Source organism: Colias philodice, chromosome 8 (genome assembly GCF_061535455.1).
Source record: "Colias philodice isolate Cphi_HAF_F1 chromosome 8, ilColPhil1 Martin Lab GWU primary, whole genome shotgun sequence".
NCBI lineage: Eukaryota > Metazoa > Arthropoda > Insecta > Lepidoptera > Pieridae > Colias > Colias philodice.
Genome location: NC_143093.1, coordinates 11,883,463 through 11,908,145, shown reverse-complemented (window position 1 = coordinate 11,908,145; position 24,683 = coordinate 11,883,463). Strand labels below are relative to the sequence as shown.

Below are 24,683 nucleotides of genomic sequence, written 5' to 3'. Positions count from 1 at the left end.
TTCTTGCTTGCTCATGTACTCACTAAGTTATCACAAAAAAATCATACCAATAGGCCACGTTTCCAAGTATTTACATTAATTTCTGTTGGCAACACTGATCTGCTGTACGTCCGCACTATTCACTGTCCATCTGCACGACGTTCGCGGTGGAGGGGGTGCTCGCTGGATGAAAAATTGGTCGTGCACATCCAGCAAGATAATAAATACTTAATAATAATTATTGACGTACGTCAACACTATTCACTGTCGTTTTGCGTCGTGCATCGTGTATGACCTTGGCAGGACGTACGTCAAGATGGACCGTGAATAAGACGCTTTAAATCGTAACCAGTATAACTGGCTATAAAGGAACGGCTTCACAGTATACTGAATTGACGTCACACCGGTCGCAGTGCATATCGGAAGACACCGTGTAAACTGTCGTAAACTGTAAACTAATTTCTTTAGTCTCTGGTATTGCAATAATCTGTGGTAGCCGGTGTCAGACGCCCTCACCTCGTTGACTTACTTTTATGGTGGCAGTACACATTGGGCCAACGTGTTGGGCCAACGGGTTGGGCCAACGTGTAGAGAGCTACTTGGCGGTATGTTGGCTTCATTAGCCTAGTTGGCGCCAATATTGGCAGGCCAACCGAATGTTGTCGGTTTTTTGTGCACACATCAAAGGATCTTGGCGCGCTCCACAAACAGCGTTCACACGTTGGTGTCTTGTTCAGTTTGTTGTTACTCGTCAGCGGAGACAGTATCGTTGCGCGTCAATGAAATTTACGTTTAACCATGTTCCGATAGCGATGGCGGCGCCGAGGTTTTACAATTCGTAGATTTGTATCGACATGAAGGAATAATTTGGAATCCACGGCATGAACTACACAAAAATAAAACCATATGACTCAATAAATTAGATATTCTATTTTCTATTTATTATATTATTCTAGATGTTTTTCTTATCTAACTTTCATACAATTCGATACAAAAATGAATATATTTATAAAATGAGTAAAATAGTATTAAAAAGTTACTTGTTCTTAAAAATTAAATAACAATATACAATGAGCATGATTTTGATCAAATTGTGCTTTATTACATAAATAATATTATCATTTAATAAAATAATATCTAAAATCTAATCTTTAAAGTTTCGTTTTATAGGTAGTTAAAATTAAATTAAATGTAAAATGTACACATTTTAAACATTTGAAAAAATCTAAACATAATAATGTTTTATTTATACAGTTATAAAAAAAGGACAATAGAGATTGGAAAATGGTATCATCGCAGACGGCAGAGTACACTCATTGTTATTGATGCACATGTACGTAATAATTAAACGCACTGTATATAAATAAATTGCCGCGGCTGCAAGAACTTCTACGGACTAGGTCCATCTTTGAAGCGCCAATGCAGAATGATCAGTACGCCAATGTGTGAACAGGAATCTTGATATCCTTCATTTTTTCCCAACACGTTGGCCCAACGCCTTGGCCCCATGTGTACTGCCGCTATTACAGTTGTCAGTTCACTAATGGCGTGTCTTCCGGCGACTCATAATAAAACGTCAAAATGGCAAAGAAAAAAGGAGACGAAAAAGTAAACCAAACCCCTCATAGTGATAATGAAGAGCAAAATTTTGACGAGGAGCCAAATTTTGATGACCCTGAAGGTTTCGTCGATGATATCTCTGATGAAGGTGCGTGATTTTTGTTATATAGGTTGTCCTGACCATATGTGATGTTTTCATATTTCAGTATGATCTCAGCCAAATACCAAATGTTTTACTTTATTTATGACAATTTTATACAATAACTAAGATAAGTTAGTTGTTCTATCAATGTAGTCGTTAATTAGTGCGATATTCGGATGTTATATTTTCTAACCTAACTTTGACGTTGCAGAGTTGTTAGCGGACCTCTTAGAGCAGAAGCCTAAGGAGTCCGACGGCTACGAGAATGTAGTCGTGGTGGACGGGTGTCCGCAGGTCGGCCCGGAGCGTTTGGAGAAGCTGCAAAGTGTTATTAATAAAATATTTAGCAAGTTTGGGACAATTGTGAATGAGTATTATCCGACAACTGATACCGGAGTTACGACGGGATACATTTTCCTCGAATATAGTAACCCGCAAAACGCGGCGGAGGCCGTGCAAGCCACAAATAATTGTAAATTAGATAAGCAGCACACATTTTTAGTGAACCTTTTTACAGATTTTAAAAAGTAAGTACATCTTTTTATATATAATAACATTTATATGTATATGACAGATGATATATATTTCTAATGATCTCAAGTGGCTCGTTTATAAACAGTTCCTAATCAAGTATAAGATGATTTGAGTTAATTTTCTGCACTAAAATTATAAATATTATGTTTGTAATGGATTTTTATAAAATTGTCCCAAGCGTAAAAGAAATGTTTTGGTATTTCTTTAGAAATTTGCGGCACGAATTAAGGGGGGGGAGGGGAGGGAAAGGGAGGGGGGAGGTAAGAGGAGACCCCCTATAAAGTGGGGGGGTGAGGAAACCCCCCCTTCTATTTTTTTTTTAATTTTTTTTGAGATTATATTTATACTAGCTTACCGCCCGCGGCTTCGCCCGCTTTGACTTAAACCTAATAAATTATATACTAAAACCTTCCTCTTGAATCACTCTATCTATTAAAAAAAACCGCATCAAAATCCGTTGCGTAGTTTGAAAGATTTAAGCATACAAAGGGACATAGGGATAGAGAAGGTGACTTTGTTTTATACTATGTAGTGATGTAGTTAGAAATATAACGAAGATTATGGGCTTTCTTGACTGCTCCGACGCTGCAGAACGTGGCGCTTGCCCCCGTGTACCTCGTTGCAGGCAGGAGTCTTCACTCGCCTTCGTAGCTTCGGCTTTTTGGTCGCCTTTGGCGACCAGCCTCAGCCACTCCGGCTCGCTTGACTCTGCCTGCTCCTCAGCACACGCGGGCGCCACGCTCCTCCGCGCCTCCGACTTTTTAAATACACTCTAGTGTATGACAGACAAGTACCACGTGGAATCGGGGTGGACAGATTCGGTTCTGTGATTAACAATTTGTGTGCAATATACCTACTTACATACAATAAAAACATTTTTTTAAAATAATTATTTTTCAAATCTTGTATACATGTTTGATACAATTTACAATGGCAATGAATGGATCCATTTTATTTATTTCCACCCAACGTCTCCACATATTCTATAATATTATCACCGAAGTTTGCTGGGTGGTTATAGTTATCTTTTTTAAAAAATCTTTTTACAACATGCCACTGGGACTCAAATGGGTCAGAGGCAACAAATGGGTTGTCTGGGTCTGAGTGACTAACTTTTTATGAACATACCCATATTGCCCCAAACAATCATATGCTCGCCAATAACCCGTATGAATTGTTGTTCCCTCAGCAACATGCTTTTGAATGAACTATGGTTTTTAATATGTACATTAAGACATTTGTTATCTCTTTCAAACTCAATTCTTGTAGTTTTGTCAATGTAACTCAAACAATTTTGAACATAATCTCAAAAATTAAAAAAAAAGATTTCTCTGTAATTACACGTTTCCGCACGAAAAGCCGCTAATATATGTTTCGGGGCATCATTATCGATCGATAAAAATTAAAATCGCGCCGAAATTCGTGCCGCACGTTTCTAAAGTCAACCCAATGTTTTTATTATAAAAAAATGAATAACCAACAAACCAACCATGAACACTGAATGTGATGGTTTGAGTAGTCATTGTAATAATTATAAAGTACCATTGAGAAATTGCATCCAATGTGCCTGAGAATTTTTATGAAATAAATTGCATTAAATGAAAATAGATCAATAAAATAAATCTATACTAATATTATAAAGCTGAAGAGTTTGTTTGTTTGTTTGAATGCGCTAATCTCAGAAACTAAGATGGGAGATAGCCCATTTATCATAACGCTAAGACCAACAGGAGCGGAGCACAGCTAGTCTATTATAAAGCTTAACACTCTTATCTTGTAATTTATCTTTCTTATATATAAAAATGAATCGCAAAATGTGTTGGTAAGCGCATAACTCGAGAACGGCTGAACCGATTTCGATAATTCTTTTTTTATTATATTCCTTGAAGTACGAGGATGGTTTTTATGTAGAGAAAACGTAAATATGTACCACGGGCGAAGCCGGGGCGGACCGCTAGTTGAATATAAAAGTCAAATCAAAGTAGAAGTATGTTATATTGTAAAAATATAAAGTAAATATGATAATTTTAAATACATAAATACATAAATGTTAATTCTGCCAGGTGAAAGTTTCTGTATTCATTGAACTATTATATTGATTGAGTTGTTTGTACCATTGAAGATATGAAGAAATACCTAAAGAATGGGAGCCCCCTGCGCCCCAGCCTTTCAAGGTGCAGTCAGATCTGCAGTGGTACCTCATGGACCCCGACGCCTACGACCAGTTCCTGGTGGGCATCGGCACGGGCGTGGCCCTGCAGGTGTGGCAGAACGCCCTGCCCGAACCCACCTTGCTGCAGGAGAGGCCTGTGAGTATTTAGCTCTCTTGTTACATCTTATTATTATGAGCTCCCAACATTGTTTGCAGGCAGGGAAAAATATTGTATATAATTTAATAGTTCTATACAAAATTTAGGAATAATTTATTGAACTACAAGACCATTCATATTTAAATATACAAACACACATCTATACATATAATAAAATCGTAGGAAAGTCAAAACTGTACATTGAATATTTTTTTAAAAGAATACATAATCCATGATCTATAATCGATATAGAAGCCAAAAACATAGTTTTTAGAATTTTTGTCTGTTTGTCTGTTTGTCTGTTTGTCTGTTTGTCTGTATGTTTGTCCAGGCTAATCTCGAAAAGTACTGCATAGATTGACTTCAAATTTTGCATGAATATTACTAACAGGTCGGGTGACGCTTTTTTAAACATATTATCATGCTATCACCTCCGGGGGAGGAGCTGTGAACCTTTTTTTTTCTTACGTATTGCGTGTATTACGACAGCGTACAATCTAAAGACTCATGTTTAAATGTTGGTTTCGGGTAAGCCACGCTATTATCTAGCTTTACACAATAAAAACTATGTCATTTACGTAATTTGGGCAGAGAATCAGTTTAATGAATTTATTAGTATACAAATTTGAAACAGCGCCATCTATGAGATTTCGTAAAAATCAAATCAATTTACATGTTAACACTACTGGACACAATGTTAAAAATTAATAATTTAAATATAATTATGTTATTTATTTATTTAACTCTTTAACCCATATCTTCCCTTCCCTATAAGGTGCGCTTATAATTCGTGTGAATATACTACATTTTTAAAAGTGAGGGTAGATGTTTATTATTTTAAGTCAAACTAGACACCATTACAGTTAATCTAATATTGATTGTGTTCATTGGTTACATTTTTAAAAATCTTCGTGTTTTAAAAATTCGATAACGAGGCGGGACTCGAACCAGCATTCTTTAGTGGTCGAATTTTTTCTATTCTTTATAAATTTATTGTTTATGAATTTATATTTATAAACAATAATACAAAAAGGTTAGTTCGTTGATAATTATTATTCCTTCATCATTTACATGTTGTAAGTAAAAATATACTTTGACTGTTAATACTTTTGTTCAGTATTTACCTGTATGATTATTGCTTGGTAATTAATATATTTTCATGTCGTATACCTAATTAAAAACATAAGTTTGATGTGAAACTAGCTGGATTTATTTTTACACACTCACAGTCTTATATTTTGTGTTAATGTTAAAATAGTATTAATAGTGTAAATCATAATATTTTTTCACAATTAAAAATATTTCCTTTTTTTGATGGTATTGGCATCGAATTAAACCGCGCTGTCGTTTCGTTCACAAAAAGTGAAGTTATTAGGACCGAATATGTAGCCGCCTCAACTTACGGAAACGAGAGTAACCTGCGTTGTCTGTTAGTTATTGTATAGTCGAATTTAACGTTACATGGAAATTGGCATCTAATTATATGAATAATACTTATATTAAATCTGTAGAGGTCAATTCTGTACATGAAATATATTTCCTAAATAACTATCACGAGGTGATTAGGGATCGACACTGACGCCAAAAATTTTTGTCCGTCTGTCTGTCTGTATAACCGTTATAGAAACAAAAACTACTCGACGGATTTAAACGAAACTTGGTACAATTATTAGTATGAAAGAAATGTTCTCCATATTATATAAAAAATATCTCCCGACATCATAATTAATGTCTATCTTTTATGGTTGAGCTTAGGAGTTCAAAGCTTTCTGATTATATTTGTCTACTAGCTGTGCCCGCAACTTCGTCCGCGTGGAATAGTGACTATGGGACCTATGACCATGGGCTCAAGGTGGGGCAACAATAATTGTTTTTATTTTCATGCTTCCACTCCCACGCCCACTCCCAGGCCCACGCCAACGCCCACGCCCACTCCCCTTCACAATTGGTACCTACCAGATCAAAGCCAGGGTAAGCGCCCCACCCAGCCCCACCGTGGCTACGCCCATGCTGAATTACTACTTAACATACAATTATTGAGTAAATACGTACTACCATAAATAATTAAAAGAATTGTTATTAAAAATTCTTACTAAACTGAGCTAAAAAACTTACGTACCAACTTATTAAAGAAAATCAAGAAATGAAATGCCTAACCTATACCAAATAGTTACTACCAGTTACTACATAATATTGTAATTAAAAATTATGATTAGTATATAATATCGAAAATCAAAAAAGAAATGCCTAACTAATTCTACGTAAAATTTCTTTTAAATTATGTCATATTATTTTTTAGGAACCAGGGGGGGAGAGGAGCAAATTCTATTTCCTTCCTTTCTTAAATGGATGTTTTTAATAATGTATGGTGTAGCCACTGATCAGCTTAATCGATACTCAATTTTTATCAAATCCAGCAACAAATCCAAATTAGATGTTTCCTGTCTCACGCACGTAACTAAAGGCTGAAGAGAGAGAGAGGGAGCACGTAACTTAACCGTTTAGACGAAGAAAAGTGTATAGAAAAAGGAATAAATAATTTCATAAACTTCCCAACGATCTTTAAAAATAAATTATTATATCATTTTTTTCATTCCCACTTTTACCCCCATGTAGGTATAATAAGTGGATGAACCGATTTCGATACAATTTATCTAAGAACCAGCGTCGGAAAATATGCTGCCTAACAAAAAAAAGCCGCATCTAATTCGGTTTACCTGTTAGCCAGCTACGGTGCCATAGACAGACACACACACACACAGAAATACATAGCAGTCAAACACATAACACCCGTCTTTTTGCGTCGGGGGTTAAAAATATAATACGACATAATTTAAAGGACATTTTGTGTGGAAAATTTACCTATTAGAAGTAACCATAATGTTAATTTGACCCCGCCCCCCCTACTACCTCAGCTTACCCCCAAACCCTTGGGGAATTTTGATATGATCATCTGGACATGTAAAGGAATAACTGTAGCGTATAACAGATAAATTACGTTTTATCGTACACTGTACAGTGTACAATAGAATGCCTTAGCAAATGTTCGCCGTGATTACTTATAAATTGTCATAACTTTTTTATTTATGAACCGATTGACATGAAATAAACACTAACTGTTAAATGAAGATTACCACAATACATTAGTGAAAACCGCATCTAAATCGGATAAGCCGTTTCTGAGATTAGCGTGCACAAACATACAGATAAACAGGCAAAAAAATTTTTAACTACAGTTTTGGGTTCAAGATCGATTTAATAATAACACCTGCTAATTTTTTTCTACATATTTTCATTGTACAGACATCGCTTTTCCACAATTTTATTATATGTATTGATGATGATGATGATTGATGATTATAACACTCTCAGTCCGTTTTAACTTAATTTTTATTTACTCGCATCAGTGCCACCTAAAAAATCTTTATATCGAAATTCGAGCAAAGCTAAGAAAATGAGAAATAAGAGTTCTCAAGGATCGTTAGAGGTAAGAGGCTTACTATTGACCGAAAACAACATATTGTGTTATGCCGAGAACCTGAAACCGCTTCACAACGAGAATTGCGGCTCACAGCTGACCGCGAACGGCATGTACTATCCTGTGAGACCGAAACCTTCACTGAGAGGGTATAACGTCTCACAGCTGATCGCAAATGGCATATTTTATCTCGATAATCTGAAACTTTTACTCAATATGAAGACCGATTGACAAATGATAGGGTGCACCATAATATTATTCGATCTCTTGAAGATGAACATGAGCATAAGCAATGACTAGAGTAGGGACGCGAATATTACCATTATTTGAGACAAGATTATTTGAGACAAGTACGATTAATAAGTTTGTTTTAATGAAAGATTAAGAATTGAAACTATTTGGTCCCTTGAAACGGACGAATAGCGAGAGGCCCGTCTTACTGTAGACAGATTTCGACAGTCTTAATGACTTAAGAGGTAAACATGGAAGATCAATCTACGAATTCGGTGGTGTGGTCCGACAAATATAAAAGTGGGTTTGCTTATAACCTCACAATTGATTACAGATCATCTTCTGTATAGGCGATATTAACGTAGTATGTTCTTTTTGTAATGCTTTAAAGAGGAGTAAGGAGTCGGCTTTCGTTTGAAGATACACCAGAACCTTTGAAATCACTACTTTTAGAGGAACATGTGCAATCTAAACAGTTCTTAGACAATATTCGCTCTTATAGTAGTGCGTTTTAAATGATCCTTTGGTGCTCAACAATTATCAGAGGATCCTTTCATGCTTGCAACGGAGGGGAACTCGCGGGGGGTCAAGTGACGCGGGCCACGTACCACAAACATGCTTAGTTTGTTGTACCGAGCGCGAAAGAAAGTCATCGTGTTTTTAGTAAAATTACTATGTAAACTAACGTAATTTAATACTTAGGTACATATTATATAATGATGCGCTCAAACTGTTAATCTACATTTAATTTAGATTATTATTTGAATTACTAAGTAATGTAGAATTTAAATCAAATTCATGTTTTCCTCAGATTTTCGATGTCCTCCGATTTTAAGATTTTCTTATCAGAGTATTCAATTTTAATGTAGTTTATTTTTATAAGAGACAATTAAGAACATTCAAAAATAAAGTGTCACGTATTTTTTTTAAACGACGAATGACGAAAAACGACGTAATCGCGGACGAAGTCGCGGGCAACAGCTAGTGTTAAAATAAAATTAGTATGCTGACTTTTCCTCTGTATTATTATAATTTTTTAGGTGACAGTAATTTTATAATAAAATGGCTTTAAAATGTAGCCTACCTGTAAAAGGCATTTAATACACTCACCGGCACGGAATCTTGGCCACTTCAAATTTCTGCGAAAAATTACACTATTTCTTTTCTACTACAAAATTCAATAAAAATTTATGGCCCCAGCTGTATTTCTAAGCTCATCTACCGTTTGTGCTGGGTTAGAATCGAACTTTATGTTTTTTTTAAGCATGTCCCAGATGTGTTCTATTGGATTAAGATCCGGGATACGAGTTGGCCACTCCAATTTTTCAATAATAACCTCTTGAAGGTACTCTTATACGCATCGTACGACACGCGGGTGTGCGTTATAGTGTATTAGTAGCAAATTTTCTTCACTGATAAGCCTGTATTAGGGCTGAACATGTTCCTGGAGAATTTACTCGGTGTACCAGCTGTACCTGATCAAATTTAAGCCATTATCTACGATAAATAACTCCGTGCGAGCATCGAAACTTATACCTCCCCATACCATTATTGACCCTCCATGAAAAATCGCCGTTTGAGTTGTGGTGATGGGTGAAAACCTCTCTTCTCGTATCTTCTATACTGACTCAAGGCTATCAGAAGCTCGTAAAGTGCATTGGCACTAATTTATGAACACCACACGAGCGCACTGGCTGTGGGTCCAGTTTTCATGTTCTCGCCCAAATCGAAGACGTGCTTCTCTGTGATACCTGAGGAGTTCTGGACGGCGTGCTGGTCTGCAAACCTTCAAATTAACTTCCTTTATTAGTCTTCTCACCGATTATTCACTCACATTTATTATTCTGGTGTTTTGGAGCTGGTGGCGTATCTCAAAAACTGTCAGAAAGCCTTTTCTGAGTATATCTTGAACGATAAAGCGGTCTTCTCGAGCTGATGTGCACCTCACGCCTCCACTTCCTGGTCTGCACGTGTAGTTGCCAGTCTCCTGGTATCTTCTCCATGCCTAGTTCATCGCTGATCGTGGTACCTACTGTACATTAGGTACTTTATGTTGCGGCAGTCATTGGTAATAAATAAAAAATAAAAAAATAAAAATCGTTTATTTGTTTCAAAACACAGTGTACAATCATTTTAGAATACACTAGTCCCCACACTAGGATCCCCTGTGTTGTGGGAAACTAGTCTCTTCCTATGTTACAGAAGTATTTTTAGTTTCTAAAAATTAAAAGCTATACATTGCAGTGTAAGAAATATAACAAAAAACGAAAAACGAAAATAAAATATTTAACAAACTCCAGTGTATGTGTGAGCGAGTGTGTGTGCATGTGAGTGTGTTTGTGTGTGTGCATGTTTATGTGTGTGTGTGTGTGTGTGTGTGTGTGTATGTGTGTTTTATTTTTCACTGACAAGCAATGCTTCAGTTTCACTATAATTTAAGTTAAGTAAAAGTTGTTCTAATCTCTTTTTAAAAATATATATAGATGCATTTATTATATTTACATTTAATCTTTTAATGAACTTATTGTAGAGGAAAGGGCCCCTATAACTATAAAAGCGTTTGACAAAATAGGTATTACATTTCGGAAGCGTGAAATTGACTCGTCTTGGGGCTCTTGATGTTGGTGCAAAGGTTTGCTTAGACATTTTGTGGAACTTTTGTGCGGTAGCCAGAATGTAAAGTTGACGGACTGACAGAACTTTTGCGTCGGCGTAGAGTGTAGATGTAGCATATCGAAAAGGTTTCTTGTAAGCAACTTTGAGTATTGCCCGTTGAGCGCGCTCAATTTTAAGCATAAGGGTGGAACCGCCGCCTCCCCAGACTGAAATGCAATAAGAAATAATGGATTCGCAGAGTGCTTTGTAAACTAATTTTATTGTATGGGCATCGGCAACTGAACGTAATTTTTTAAATATGTGTATAAGCTTTCTAATCCTAGAGCACAGTGTATTTATCTGAGGTTCCCAGGAAAGTTTGGAATCAATGATGACTCCCAGATATTTTATTTCATTAACTTCTACAATGGATGGACATAAACAAGAAGAAGAATTTGTACACGAATGTATTTGAAGATTTAGCGACGTAGGTGGGACAGAGCGACTCGTTATACTGAAACTGATGAATTTAGTTTTGTCAATGTTCAAGGTTAAAAGGTTGTCCTGTAACCAAGAAGCGACAGTAAGAAGACCATTTTGAGCTACAGCTTTTACTTCGTTCCAAGAGTTAGAATAAAATACGAGAGCTGTGTCATCTGCAAAAGAGAACAAATTGGTATATGGAAGGGAAAGGGAGCAAAGATCGTTCATGTACAGTAAAAACAATGTAGGAGCGAGCACGCTGCCTTGAGGCAAGCCATATGGGATGTTCATGAGAGTGCTATGTTGATTATTTATGCATACTCTTTGGCGACGGTCAGTAAGGTAAGAAGTGAACCATTGCAGAGCGATGCCTCGAACTCCGTACAATTCCATCTTACGTAAAAGAATGGGCCGCGAGACAGTGTCGAAAGCTTTCGCCAGATCCAGGAATACCGCGATGCATTTCTGTCCTGAGTCTAACTTATTGCTAATGCAATCAACAAGGGAGGAAACAGCACCGTCAGTAGACCTGTTCTGGCGAAAGCCAAATTGGTTGCAAGCAAGTAGCGATTCTTTTTCCAGATAGGAAAGTAGCCTTTTATTTACGACTTTTTCCAGAATTTTGGATAGCGTCGGGAGAAGAGATATGGGTCGATAATTAGAGAACGTTAATTTGCAACCAGATTTATGAATTGGGATGACGTTTGCGATTTTCCAGTCATCTGGGAATGTACCCGTAGTAATACTGAGATTACATAAGTATGTAATCGGGGCAGCAAGGCAGGTTTTTGACATAATAATCGTTTTACTTGGAATATTATCCCATCCACAGCTAGAAGAGGTTTTGAGGCTACTAATTAAATTGGCAATTTCGAGTTCGTCGGTTGGTGTTATGAAAAAAGATTTTGTAAAATTAGGTATAGATGTCTTAGCGGCAAGAAGATTCTCAGAGGTATTGAGTTTTTGTAATGTTTTATTTGCAAGATTTTTCCCTATGTTAGTAAAGTATTCATTGGTTTTGCAAAGAGACTCGTCAATGGAGTCAGAACATTTTAATAAATCATCAGAATTAGAGTTAGACGAGTTTAAACTACAGATATCTTTAATAGTCGACCATAAGCGCTTTGAATTGCCTTTATTTTTCTTTAAATTTTCACTATCATGGAAGTTTTTAAGATTTTGGAGAATATTATTACAATAATTACGATAACGTATGTATTTTTCTTGCAGTACGACATCCTTAGGGCGCTTCCTAGCAATGTTGTGGAGACGATCTCTTCGTCTAACGCAACGGAGTAAACCGGGCGTAATCCATTGTTTTCTAATGGCCTTAGAATTTGGAATTGTACAACAGCTTGAATTGTTTTTAATCGCTGTGTGAAGTGGATTGACAAAAGCTGCCACTGCTTCGTTAATGTTGTCGATGCTGTACAAGAATTGCCAGTCAATATTTTGAATATCATTATGAAGATTATCAAAATTAATTTTTTTAGATTTCTGTGAAGGAGGGAATGGTTCAAAATTGTTGAGGGTAACACCCACTATAACAGCATCATGGTCGGATACTGCTGAAGGACAAACAGCGACACGGCAAGATAATTGGCTTTTGATTTGTGCATGGTCTAAACAGCTGTCGCCCCGTGTCGGCAGGTTATGGCCTGAAGTTATTCCATAGTAAGCCAAGAGATCAAGATATTTATGGACTCTGGAGTCTGAACAGGAATTCCTTATATCGATATTGAGATCCCCTACGATAAATATGGACTTATTTTGGTACGATAAGATCAAACGTTCCAGCGATATTAAAAAGTCGTCAATATTGTGAAATGACGGGGATCTGTATATTGATATAATAACAATGTTGCTATTCAAAACGGTAACCGTGCAGTTGGCATCAGTAAACGAAGGTTCGTGATTCTCAACTTGCAAGCTCGATTTAAAAAGTAGAACAATGCCATCACTTTTATTTAAGAATTTGTTTGATTTAAATAGAGAGTAGCCAGCCAGATTTAAATATGTAAATGATTCATCAATCCAACATTCAGTTAGGATTATGAAGTCAGGAGCAAAATTGAGTCTATTCAAGAATAAGGAAAAACTATCAAAATTCTTATGAATGCTTCTTATATTTTGGCTTACGATGGTGAGATGACAAGAATTAAAGTAGTTGGAACAACTTTCGGGACATGACAAAAGTGCATTTTGAATAAGCGGCGTGTTATCAATGTTATTAATTAGCTTTAAGTTATCGAATGTTATAAACTATTTTAAAATAGAGGAATTCGAATATATATGCATAAAAAGAAAAAGTATGTACCTAAATAGATGTGAGATAAGATTATTAAATTGATTCCCAATATAGTTAATATTTTAGTATATGGTGAAAAATAATTATTTGTGAGTGAGATTGAGTATAGATGATTGAGTATATATGAGATGGTTAGATGACAAGAATAAAAGTAGTTGGAACAGCTTTCAGGACATGACAAAAGTACATTTTGAATAAGCGGCGTGTTATCAATATTATTAATTAGATTTAAGTTATCGAATGTTAAAAATTATTTTAATATAGGGGACATCGAATATGTATGCATAAAAAGAAAAAGTATGTAGACAGAAGTGAGATAATATTATTAAATTTATTCTCAATATAGTTAATTTAGTAGTGTTAAGTAATGGTGAAGAATAATTATTTGTGAGTGAGATTGTGTATATAATGTGGAGTGTGTAAGGAATGTTGATATTAAGTTGTAATTTAATCAACAAGCTGGAGTTTGTACTGTTATTAAATTTATAATACGAATGCAAAGAGATGAATAGTTTATAAAAGCGATTATTTCTTACTTCTAGTCATTTATTGGTTTGAAGAGATTTAAGTTGGTTTTCGTTTTTTACCAAGATGTAGGGGGCCCCATCGTATTTTCTTAGATATATATTCCCATTCGATATCCAGCAATATTTGTATTCATCCATTTTTGCGAAGTCACGAGCAAGGTAGAAGAGACGTTTGGCATTGGGCGTAAGCATTTCAGAAATATAAATAGAGGTGGGGGGACCTTCTATACCCAGGTGATTACAGTTTAATTGGCGGGTCTTGTTTTCTTTATTAAAGTTTCGTGCAGCGTTTAAGATGTTAGTTTTGTGTAAAGTATTTGAAAACTCAATAAATAGGTTGGACATAGATTTATCTTTTCTATTCGTCGTACGAAAAACATCTCTTAAATCATTCGGTTGGATAACAATCTTTAGGGTTGAACAAAGCTTATATACGTAGTCATATAGCATGGATTTTGAAGTTTGATCTTTTTTGGGGACATTACGTATTTCTAAGATAGTCTTATTTAATGACCTTGCTAAGGTTTCATGTTGTTCCTCGAGAGCTGCAACTTGGAGGCTAACAGCTTTCCACTTAGCTTGCAAACCATCTATCTTATTTTCCACGTCATGAATTCTCTCCGTGATGAAATCCACAGCTTTTTCAATATCCTGAGTTGTGGTGGAAATTGACGAGATATTCGCTGATATTTCACTTATATATCTTTCCATGGAGTCTAGCCTGGTGTTTTGTTGGTTGCGAAAAGTATCAAGTTGTTGATTTTGTTCTCGCTGGAAATCTTTCAACCAATCTTTCATCTCGTTTCTGAAAGTAATAAACTCATCGTCCTCAGGTCTTGCCATCGCGCGCTTTTTATTCCGTGCAACAACATGATGCTTGTCACTATCACTGTCGTGCGACGAGGCTGCATTGCGATTAGATATATTACGAGATTTGCCTTCCATCGGGGAATACGGCATTATGCGTACGCAATAAGGTTCCTTTTGGCACTTATGACGAATAAAAATCAGTCGAAGATAGTATGAATGATAGATAAGAATAAGGTGCTAATTAGTAGTTTTAATAGTGGTCATCAGTGATTGGAGAATTCAAGGTCACACGGGATGCGGTGCGAAACGGACGAACTATTTGTATTCTTTCTAACGCGTACCGTACTTGATCGCGGTACTAGGCGCACATGAACACTCAGAGTTAGTCACTGTTTACACGGATCACTACGCACTTATGTTCTCCTATTATTTTAAAACTATTTACGCAGCTATTTTTTATATTTTCGAACGTTAATAATTATAATATTATAGACGTCTACTATCCACGACATCCGAGAGGGAAGAGGCCTAACATTATGATGGCCTGTGCAGGTTGTTCAGATGTTAGCGGCATTTTTTATTGTTTGTTATGATCATTGACTACAGCACAACAATAACAATATCATAAAACGGCATAAACGATATCGAAAAAAGTTAAAAACGAACAATTCATAACTTCGGCTTAACCGCACAAATCACAAATTTCGACAATCTCCTAAAAAGTGGTAAAAGATTATTCTCAAACTTAATGATTTCTAAACATAAAATTAAAGAAGTAATATGTTAACATATCTGCATACAAAAAAATCGTGAAAAGCACTTCAAACTTTTTTTTATCGGCAAATTTGTAAGTGGCCAAGATTCCGTGCTGGTGAGTGTAGTCCTTTTATACAGTTTGATCACTGTATAAAGAGACATCAACAAAACTAACAACTTAACTTTAAACAAGTGTCTCAGTTATAATTTTATTTATTCTGCCGTCCTTTAACTAGAAAGCCGTTAAGCCCAAGAAGTAACTTTCGAGTCAATGGTAAAAAGCATGGAAGTCGTTATTTCTTAAAAATTATATCACTCAGAATAATTATTGTGAGATACTACCCGTTCGCTTCGAGTTGGCCGTCGATGACCGTTACAAAATGATGTCACAGGCTCATCGACTGGTACCGTTGACAAAAAAAATAATAACACTCCGAAAAATAAAATAACAAAAACAGTTTGTATAATTACTTACTTCAGCGATTTCCTCGCTAATAGCAGTAAAAAAATATACCTATAAAACTTAACAATAATAAACTTAACAAAACGATCAAATAACATAACCAAAAACAACGGGAGCGATATTAGTGACGAACGGGCGCACGTGATTGCGTTACTGACGGTACTAGCAGGGTCTGTCTAGGAGTGCGGTGCGGTGAAGCGGGAAGGGTGGGAGCGGCCAACTCGAAGCGAACGGGTAGTACATTGATCAACATTCAATTATATTTTATTATTTTACAAATTTAATTTAATGCCACAATTTGGACGAATTAACCTAGAAATTGAGAGTAGCAGAAGAAACCATTATAATAATAGAATTCAGACATGTAAAAGACGTTGGTTTAACTTTGTTTCTATTAATCATTATATTAATTAAAATTTGCACTTACCACATTTAGATTTCAATTTTTCGATAGAAGCCTTATGAAATATAAATGTATATATAAATGTATAATATAAAATGAAATCTATCAGCTTAGCAGTTAGCACACAATAAAAATCAAGCATCTACCGCAATAATTCACGTCACGTCGTCAGCAAAGAAACGAATATCTTGAATTTACCATTTTGGAACAAGTCATACCCTGCGTAGGGTGTAGCCAAGTAATGCGCGTGTGAGTACAAGTGGAGACTGTGTGCGCAGAACTGGACGGAGACGTACGCCGTGTGGTCGCCGCTGGGCACGTACCTGGCCACGTTCCACTGGCGCGGCGTGGCGCTGTGGGCCGGGCCCAAGTTCACGCAGTTCCAGAAGTTCTACCACCCCGAGGCGCGCTTCATCTCCTTCTCGCCCTGCGAGAACTACATCGTCACCTTCTCGCCCACCGGCGACCGCGGCGACGACAAGAAGCTCATCATCTGGGACATCAGGTACCCACCAGCACCACCCATTTGCATTTGCACACTTTATGTCAATTCATTTTCTTTACTTATAAGTATGAAAAGAAAAGAACATACTTAAAATAATGCATGAATATTGAGATGTTTTTTTTTTAATATTTAATAATGAAAAATATGTGCAGATTGAAAATAATTTAATGACAATATTTTGCATCTAAATGAGGTATTGTTAGAAAGTTTGAAATAATTAATATTAAAATTAGTCTCCCTAAATATAAAAACAAAGCGTATGTCGGACCGCGCAGTGATAGGGTGTGGTGCATTGCAGGACGGGGCAGGAGAAGCGCAGCTTCCCGCCGCCCGACGAGTACGTGACGTGGCCCATCTTCCGCTGGAGCAAGGACGACCGCTTCTTCGCGCGGCTCGGCGCCGACGTGCTGTCGGTGTACGAGACGCCCGGCTTCGGGCTGCTGGACAAGAAGTCCATCCGCATCCCGGGCATCCGCGACTTCTGCTGGTCGCCCACGGACAACGTGCTGGCCTACTGGGTGGCCGAGGAGAAGGACGTGCCGGCGCGCGTCACGCTGCTGGAGCTGCCCAACCGCGCCGAGATCCGCTCCAAGAACCTGTTCTCCGTGGCCGACTGCAAGATCCACTGGCAGAAGAGCGGCGACCACCTGTGCGTCAAGGTCGACCGCTACTCCAAGCTCAAGAAGGACAAGAACGAGCTCAAGTACTCGGGCATGTACTACAACTTCGAGATCTTCCACATGCGCGAGAAGGAGATCCCCGTGGACAGCGTGGAGATCAAGGAGCCGATCCAGGCGTTCGCGTGGGAGCCGGTGGGCAGCAAGTTCGCCATCGTGCACGGGGACCAGGCCAGCATGCAGGTGTCGTTCTACCAAGTGAACACGGGGCAGGCGCCCACGCCGCTCAAGAAGCTGGCGGGCTCCTTCAACCACGTGTTCTGGTCGCCGCAGGGCCAGTTCGTGGTGCTGGCCAACTTCGGGCTCACGGGCGGCGCGCTCGAGTTCCTCGACACCAACGACTTCACCATCATGAACGTGGCCGACCACTACCAGGTAACTGCTACGCTACTAATCATATACACAATGCTAATGTTTCTATCAATTATTCTCTGACTCATCATTACAAATATTATAAAATTACATTTTAATTAAAATTAAAAATAATAAATAATATAAATATAAACCACTTTGTAATTTATAGATGAATTAACATAAAATTTTACAGTTAAACAACTCTACATAATTATTACAAAACATAGTTTGTTGTGTCTGTCTTTCTGTTTTTGATTAAATCAAAAACTACAGCACTGGTTTTCACTTATCATTATGTTTTTATCATGTACATAGTCATTAGATATACATTTTGTTTCCAGAATTAGTATCTGATCTATATTATACAGTGTGGAAATTTTCGATCGGCCCTGTAGGGAAAGTAGGTACTTACTTGAAATACTGGAGATAGATAATTTTGCTGAAAGGAAACATTCCTTTATTTTTAAAAATAAATAGAACTGCATTAAAAGATTTTCAAAAGTTTACTTGCTTCGAACGGGAATCGAAGTAACTAAGAATAAAGAAAAAATAAAATTCTCATTTATTCTTCAAATCCACTAAAATAGATCTTAAACTAGTATTTTCTACAAAATATTATCCGTAAAATATTAAATTTTTGTTATTGAGTACACATGGGCCTTGATCAACGTCTACAAAAATTTACTGTCTGTCAATTATTTATTAGTGTGAAGTGAATACAAGTTATAATGTTCTTAGGGTCCCAGGTAATACCCGAAGATGTCATCGAAAATTTCCACATTGATATATATATTATATAAATAATAATATATTATGTATAAAAGAAAGTTGTGTTACTTTATTCTGCTTAACTATGAGTTGCCCGCGGTTACGCTCGCGTAATCAGAGTAAATAAACAGTTGCTATGCATTGAGATATACATATGGTGACGACACCGCCTACATCACATATGTTCCGCTCAACATAAGCCATATGGCTTAACTGCACTCAGTCGCTTTAGTGCGATGGTCGCGTTCATGTCTTGTTTGTTTTAAAGCAAAAAACCAAGAAGCTCATCAAATATGCCCTCGAGTGTGTTGCGATATTGCACTTATAATTCAAGTAATTCGGCAAAGTGCAAAGAAATAACTTTTTATCGGTAATTAATTAGATAATCATTGTTAAAACTTGGTTCGAGCAAAATTTTTGGCGGTCGCCATTTTGCGTCATTTGTCATAGACTAAAAATTTAAAAAACGGCATTGGGTATGAACATGGAACTATAGTCATACTGGAACCCAAACTCCTAAGAATAAATAAAAAACTGATAGAATGACCGCAAGTAACCCCTGTTTACCCCATAGGGTAGCCAGCGTGATTGTAAATTTTTCCCCTATTGACGTGCATTAAAAAATCGACTGTCAGTAATAATAGTCTATATGACATAAATCATTAATAAAATCCGCTAAAAAATGAAATTTAAACGAGATTCCTGCAGGTTTGCTTTTCCATTGAAATAACAAAGGTTTACAACTTTTAAAATGGACTGCTTATCGAACACGCTCATAATTTTTTTCCCATATTTTGAATTATGTTATGAAAATCGTTGCGCGGCAGCCCCAATTCTAGGTGTCAAATCAAATAATGTTTACTGCAAAATGGCGGATGTTTATGTTCATTTCGTGAGTTTGTTCTTGTATTTTGGAATTATTCTGAGCCAAAATTAATAGAAATGGTTGTAAATATATTGTGCGCGGTTGCAAAAGTGAATGGCATCCAGGATGTGATATTATATTTCATTCGTAAGTACAAAAAACCATGCATAAACTACGCTTCATGTAAAATTGTAGTTTAGTAATATTTCTACTTTAATTGTTGTTAAATCTGGAATAATAGATCGAAGTTGTGATTATAATGTTAATTTTGATTAGGTTTTTTCCATTTAACATCGTTATTTGCTTATTATTAAATGTTTCATGATTGTAATAAATATTAGACTAGGGTGTCCATACTTTATAAAATTGTGTACATATATTTCGGTATGGTATTTTATATGAGGAGAAGTCTTTCTCCACTTGAGTTAGTTCAATTGGCGTGAAAGTTAATGGTATAAAAACGTTGTTTACTACTTTTATATAATGATATATTGTAAAATCAAAAACTCAAAGTACATACATATATGGTACCTACTGAAATAGAAGCACAAGACAACAGCACAAATTTTGTGTTATCTGTATCTAAATGACATTTTTTTTTTATATTTTGCAAATAATCTTCTTTTCTCTTTACAGGTTTCCGTCCAATCTAGCGGAACGTAATACATGGCTAAATATAGTAGAATTAAAAATATCCTGTTTTGAAAAAGTGAAGATATGCAACATTCATTTTAAACCCGCACTTGGCCAGTGTGGTGGATGTGGCTGTAACCTCATAGGAGGCCATGTCCCAGCAGTGGGAACGTAATATATACGTTACAGGAAATAAAATGTATGGGAGGGTTTAAAGTTACATTTTTAGATATTTCTTGTTATATTTAAAAAAAGTTATTATTGTTATTTTACTCATTAGGTAAAGTATCATATCAGTATCATATCGATATCAGTTTAAAGTTTTTTGATACCTGCAATAGTTACGGAATAATCACCTGTGCACACTTAACGATTACACCCTGAATATATTATATTTTGTTTTTTATTGTATGATAGGGAAGCGCTAGACCACGATCTCATATTTCAAGTACTCTTAAAACTATTTAAATACTTAAGGGTATGGAATGATAAAAATATTTTCAGTGAACCGATTTCGTTACTTTTTATTGTTATTATCTTATAATTTGCAAATTTGTAAAGGCAGTTGGCATTGTAATGATAAATAAATATTATAAAAACACATTGATATTTTACTTCATTAATTCCTCAAATGACTGGACGTAACGCCAAATTATACAGCAAAATGTTGTCATAATTTATAGCGGTCCTGTGTTCTGAAGATGCAAGACGGAAGACGCAAACATGAAAAAACGCTGAAAGGAACATTACAATTTTCCAATGTTAAATACTTGAACATCTATTTTTTATCTATTTGCAAAAATTCTACAGTAACTATATTAGAATAATAAATGCAATTACGTAATTTATTTCCGCCGTAAATCATCAACCATCAATCAATCAATAAATATAAAACTCTCCCGTTACTTAGTGACTGACAGACAACGCACAGCCTAAAATCACTGGACCTAAAGACATGAAATTTGGCACACTCTGTATATCTAGAGTATCCTAAAGGTGCACTTAGAAAGGCTATTCCGAAATCCCCACGGGATAAATGGGATTTTATGTTTTATGACTGCAACGAGGACGAAGTCGCGGGCAAAATCTAGTATTATAGTAAAATTTTAATACGAATAAAATTGATGTATCCGTTATTTTTTTCCTTAATATCCTGAATTTTTTACATTTATACTCACCCCACGGAAATATAGACATACTATATATATTATGACTCACCGTAACTAGAAAGAGACGGAGGGGAAACGATAAGATTCAAGGTCAAATTTTTTGACTTTACTTTTTCTTAGGGAGTGTGGGTTCCATACGTAGTATATATAGTTCCATGGGTATGAAAGATGTTTAGATGGTATCTAATATTAGATGACGTAAATTTTTATAGTGGAAAAAAATAATTTTACACATTTAAAAAATATTGTACTGTGGATATTATTTGAAAAAAAGTTAAATCATGAAAGATGAAAATAAATTACCTATGTATCATTTTTTTTTGTTACATTGATTGGTTTTAATTGAAAAGTTTTTAAATGATAAGTTTATTAAGTAATAATTTATTTATTAGATTAATTATTTTTTTTTGTTACATTGATTGTTCTTAATTGATAAGTAATAAGCAAAATATTTACAAAGTTTCGCCTCTATAGCGGTGAGTCGATGATATCGCTTAATCTATGACTCACAAGCCGCCCCGCGCCGCCGCGCTTGCAGCACAGATTTTGTTCGTGGTGTCTCCTCTATACGTAGTAATAATAGCTCAATGTTGCTATGTCACATTTTTAATACAGCGCCACCTATCGGAATTTCGATATTTATTTAGAAGCGATTGAAATGACATAACGGGTCTTCTTATCGGAATCATATTACTTCTCACCGCATTAAAATCTATTAAGTAGCTTTAAATATCACTACCCTCCCCTCCCAGCATAAAAATCATATTGTAATCTTAGTTATTCTATATAAAATAAACCTTCCATTCTTCGCTTAACAAACAACTTTCTTTGATATATTTTTACTTTAGGTTTGATGACATCGAGCGTTTTATTATTTGTTTATACAAGAGAGTATGACGTATATGTAACGGAGAGTGCGACGGAATGTACTGCACTGTGTGTGTCCGCAGATGTCGGGCATCGAGTGGGACCCGACGGGGCGCTACGTGGTGACGGGCGTGTCGTCGCTCAAGTGCAAGATGGACTGCGGCTACTACATCTGGTCCTTCCAGGGCAAGATCCTGCGCAGGTGCGTCCGCGTCTTTGTTAGCTTTATAGCATTTCAGTGTGATCGGGCTCCATAGGGTGACGATGGTAGGGTGTAATATCTAACAGTATATTATTAATAATAATTAATACCTAATTCTGATTTTCTGTGCATACAAAGAATGTTATCGTTTATACAAATCATAAATCGGAATTTAAATAGAAGTCATAATTCGCCCTCCCCGGAGAATAAAATGATAACTGCAAAAACAACTTTTCGGGAAAAATAAAATGTGTGCGTGTACTAGTGTACACGTAACACGTAAGAAGTAAAACTTCTTAATGACCTTATTTTTCAAAAAATAATTTACTATATGCAACTTTACAGAAATACGTCGAATCAAGCGTGGTAGGGATAAGAAAAAGATGGCGCGTAAGGGAAAAATGTCACGCGTAACGAAAAAATGTTACACTAAATTTTTTTCCAACCCCGATAAAGAAGTTTCACTTCAAAAACCGATAATTGACTATAACTTGCCAAGGAATAGACATAGAGAGATAAAAAGGCTAGCTAATTTTTAACCTTTTATTATGTTTCAAAATAGTTTTAATAACTTTATCAGAATTCAGAACTGAAATAATTAAAATTTAAAAAGTTCGTAGCATTTGACTGATGTAAATTTACTAATACATACATCATTTTCTTCTTGTTCATATTGGACATATGCATTAATGGATAATATCAAATGAACCTTTATTCTGAGGTTTTTAAATAAAATAATATTAGTACAGTAATCAACTATTATTATATTAAAAACGAACACGATAAAAAGTAATAAAAATCAATCTTCCTGATCATCATCGTATGGTCATACGAATGGCGCTAAAACATATTTTTACGAGAATAAAATGATATAAGGCGTTCGTTTCGCCAGTTCGTTTTTCCGATAATATTATTGTAATTATACTAACTTTTTTTTCTAGAACGAATATGCTCTGAGAAAAAGCAATGAATATTATTGTAATATCTTGTAACTTTGTGGATTACAGGAGAAAAATTACAAAAAAATTTGTATAGATGTATTAGGATACGTAGGTTTCAAATGCATATGGCATTTGGCAACAATAAAACTATGGCAGTTATCATTTTATTCTTCGAGGACGGCGAATTATGTAATTCCTCGGGCCCGATCTCTTCCACTCGTTCTGTAACGTACCGTCGTTCGCGCGCTAACGGTCGCTCTCGCCCGCAGGGTGATGAAGGAAGGGTTCGCGCAGTTCCACTGGCGGCCGCGGCCGCCGACGCTGCTGTCGGAGAAGCAGCAGAAGGACATCAAGAAGAACCTGAAGAAGTACTACCCGCAGTTCGAGTCGAAGGACCGCATGCGGAGCACGAAGGCCAGCAAGGAGCTGGTGGCCAAGCGCACGGAGCAGATGAAGAAGTACCGCGAGTACCGCCAGGCGCGCGCCGCCGACTGGGCCGCGCAGAAGAGTCGCCGCCTGGCGCTGCGCGACTACGTGGACACGGACGGGCTGCCGGCGACTGCTGCCGCCAACAGCGCCGCCGGCAACGCCGTCGAGGAGCTCGTCGAGTTCTTCGTCAAGGAGGAGACCACCGTCATCGACTAGCCTGCCCCTTTACACCCCACCCCCTCCCCCCTGTACGAGTCGTTATCGATAGCCCGATAAAGTTGATCTTTAAACATCCAGGAAAATATATTTTGATATAATACTTCCGTTTTTTATTAACTACAATAAAGGCGAACTACGGAATTGTGTTTTTTTTTGCATATGCACTTCTGCTTCGACATGTTTTGGATATTTATCTATATTATTTTTATCTAAATTCTAAAGCATAAGATCATGTGGAACACTACTCTCTTTCTCTTTTGTAAGCTTGATTTCAATATACATACATGACCACTCTCATTTTCCCATTTTAATAATAAAGTGAATGAATGATGAATTTTACCAATTAAAATAAATAAAGCAAAATAAAATGAATATTATAAAATCTTAGATTACAAAATAAAAGACAGATGGAGCGTTGCCGAACTAAACCGAATAATTTATCGTCATTTCCATAAAGCTATGTGTGCTGTCATTTC

At 36.3% G+C, this 24,683-nt stretch overlaps 1 protein-coding gene and 1 long non-coding RNA gene across 2 annotated transcripts; both read left to right on the top strand.

The window, feature by feature from the left end:
• The first annotated feature begins 1,505 nt into the window (after positions 1-1,505).
• Positions 1,506-24,348, top strand: eIF3b (eukaryotic translation initiation factor 3 subunit b). The gene is made up of 7 exons (XM_089698530.1): positions 1,506-1,687; positions 1,893-2,208; positions 4,338-4,524; positions 16,857-17,083; positions 17,382-18,135; positions 22,500-22,618; positions 23,829-24,348. The coding sequence occupies exons 1-7, from the start codon at positions 1,561-1,563 to the stop codon at positions 24,202-24,204; spliced, it is 2,106 nt and encodes a 701-aa protein (XP_089554656.1). The 5' UTR covers positions 1,506-1,560; the 3' UTR covers positions 24,205-24,348.
• LOC149486855 (uncharacterized) lies at positions 19,737-20,981 on the top strand. The gene is made up of 2 exons (XR_016315996.1): positions 19,737-19,894; positions 20,384-20,981. It is a non-coding gene; the product is annotated as an uncharacterized LOC149486855 (long non-coding RNA).
• Positions 24,349-24,683: the final 335 nt, after the last annotated feature.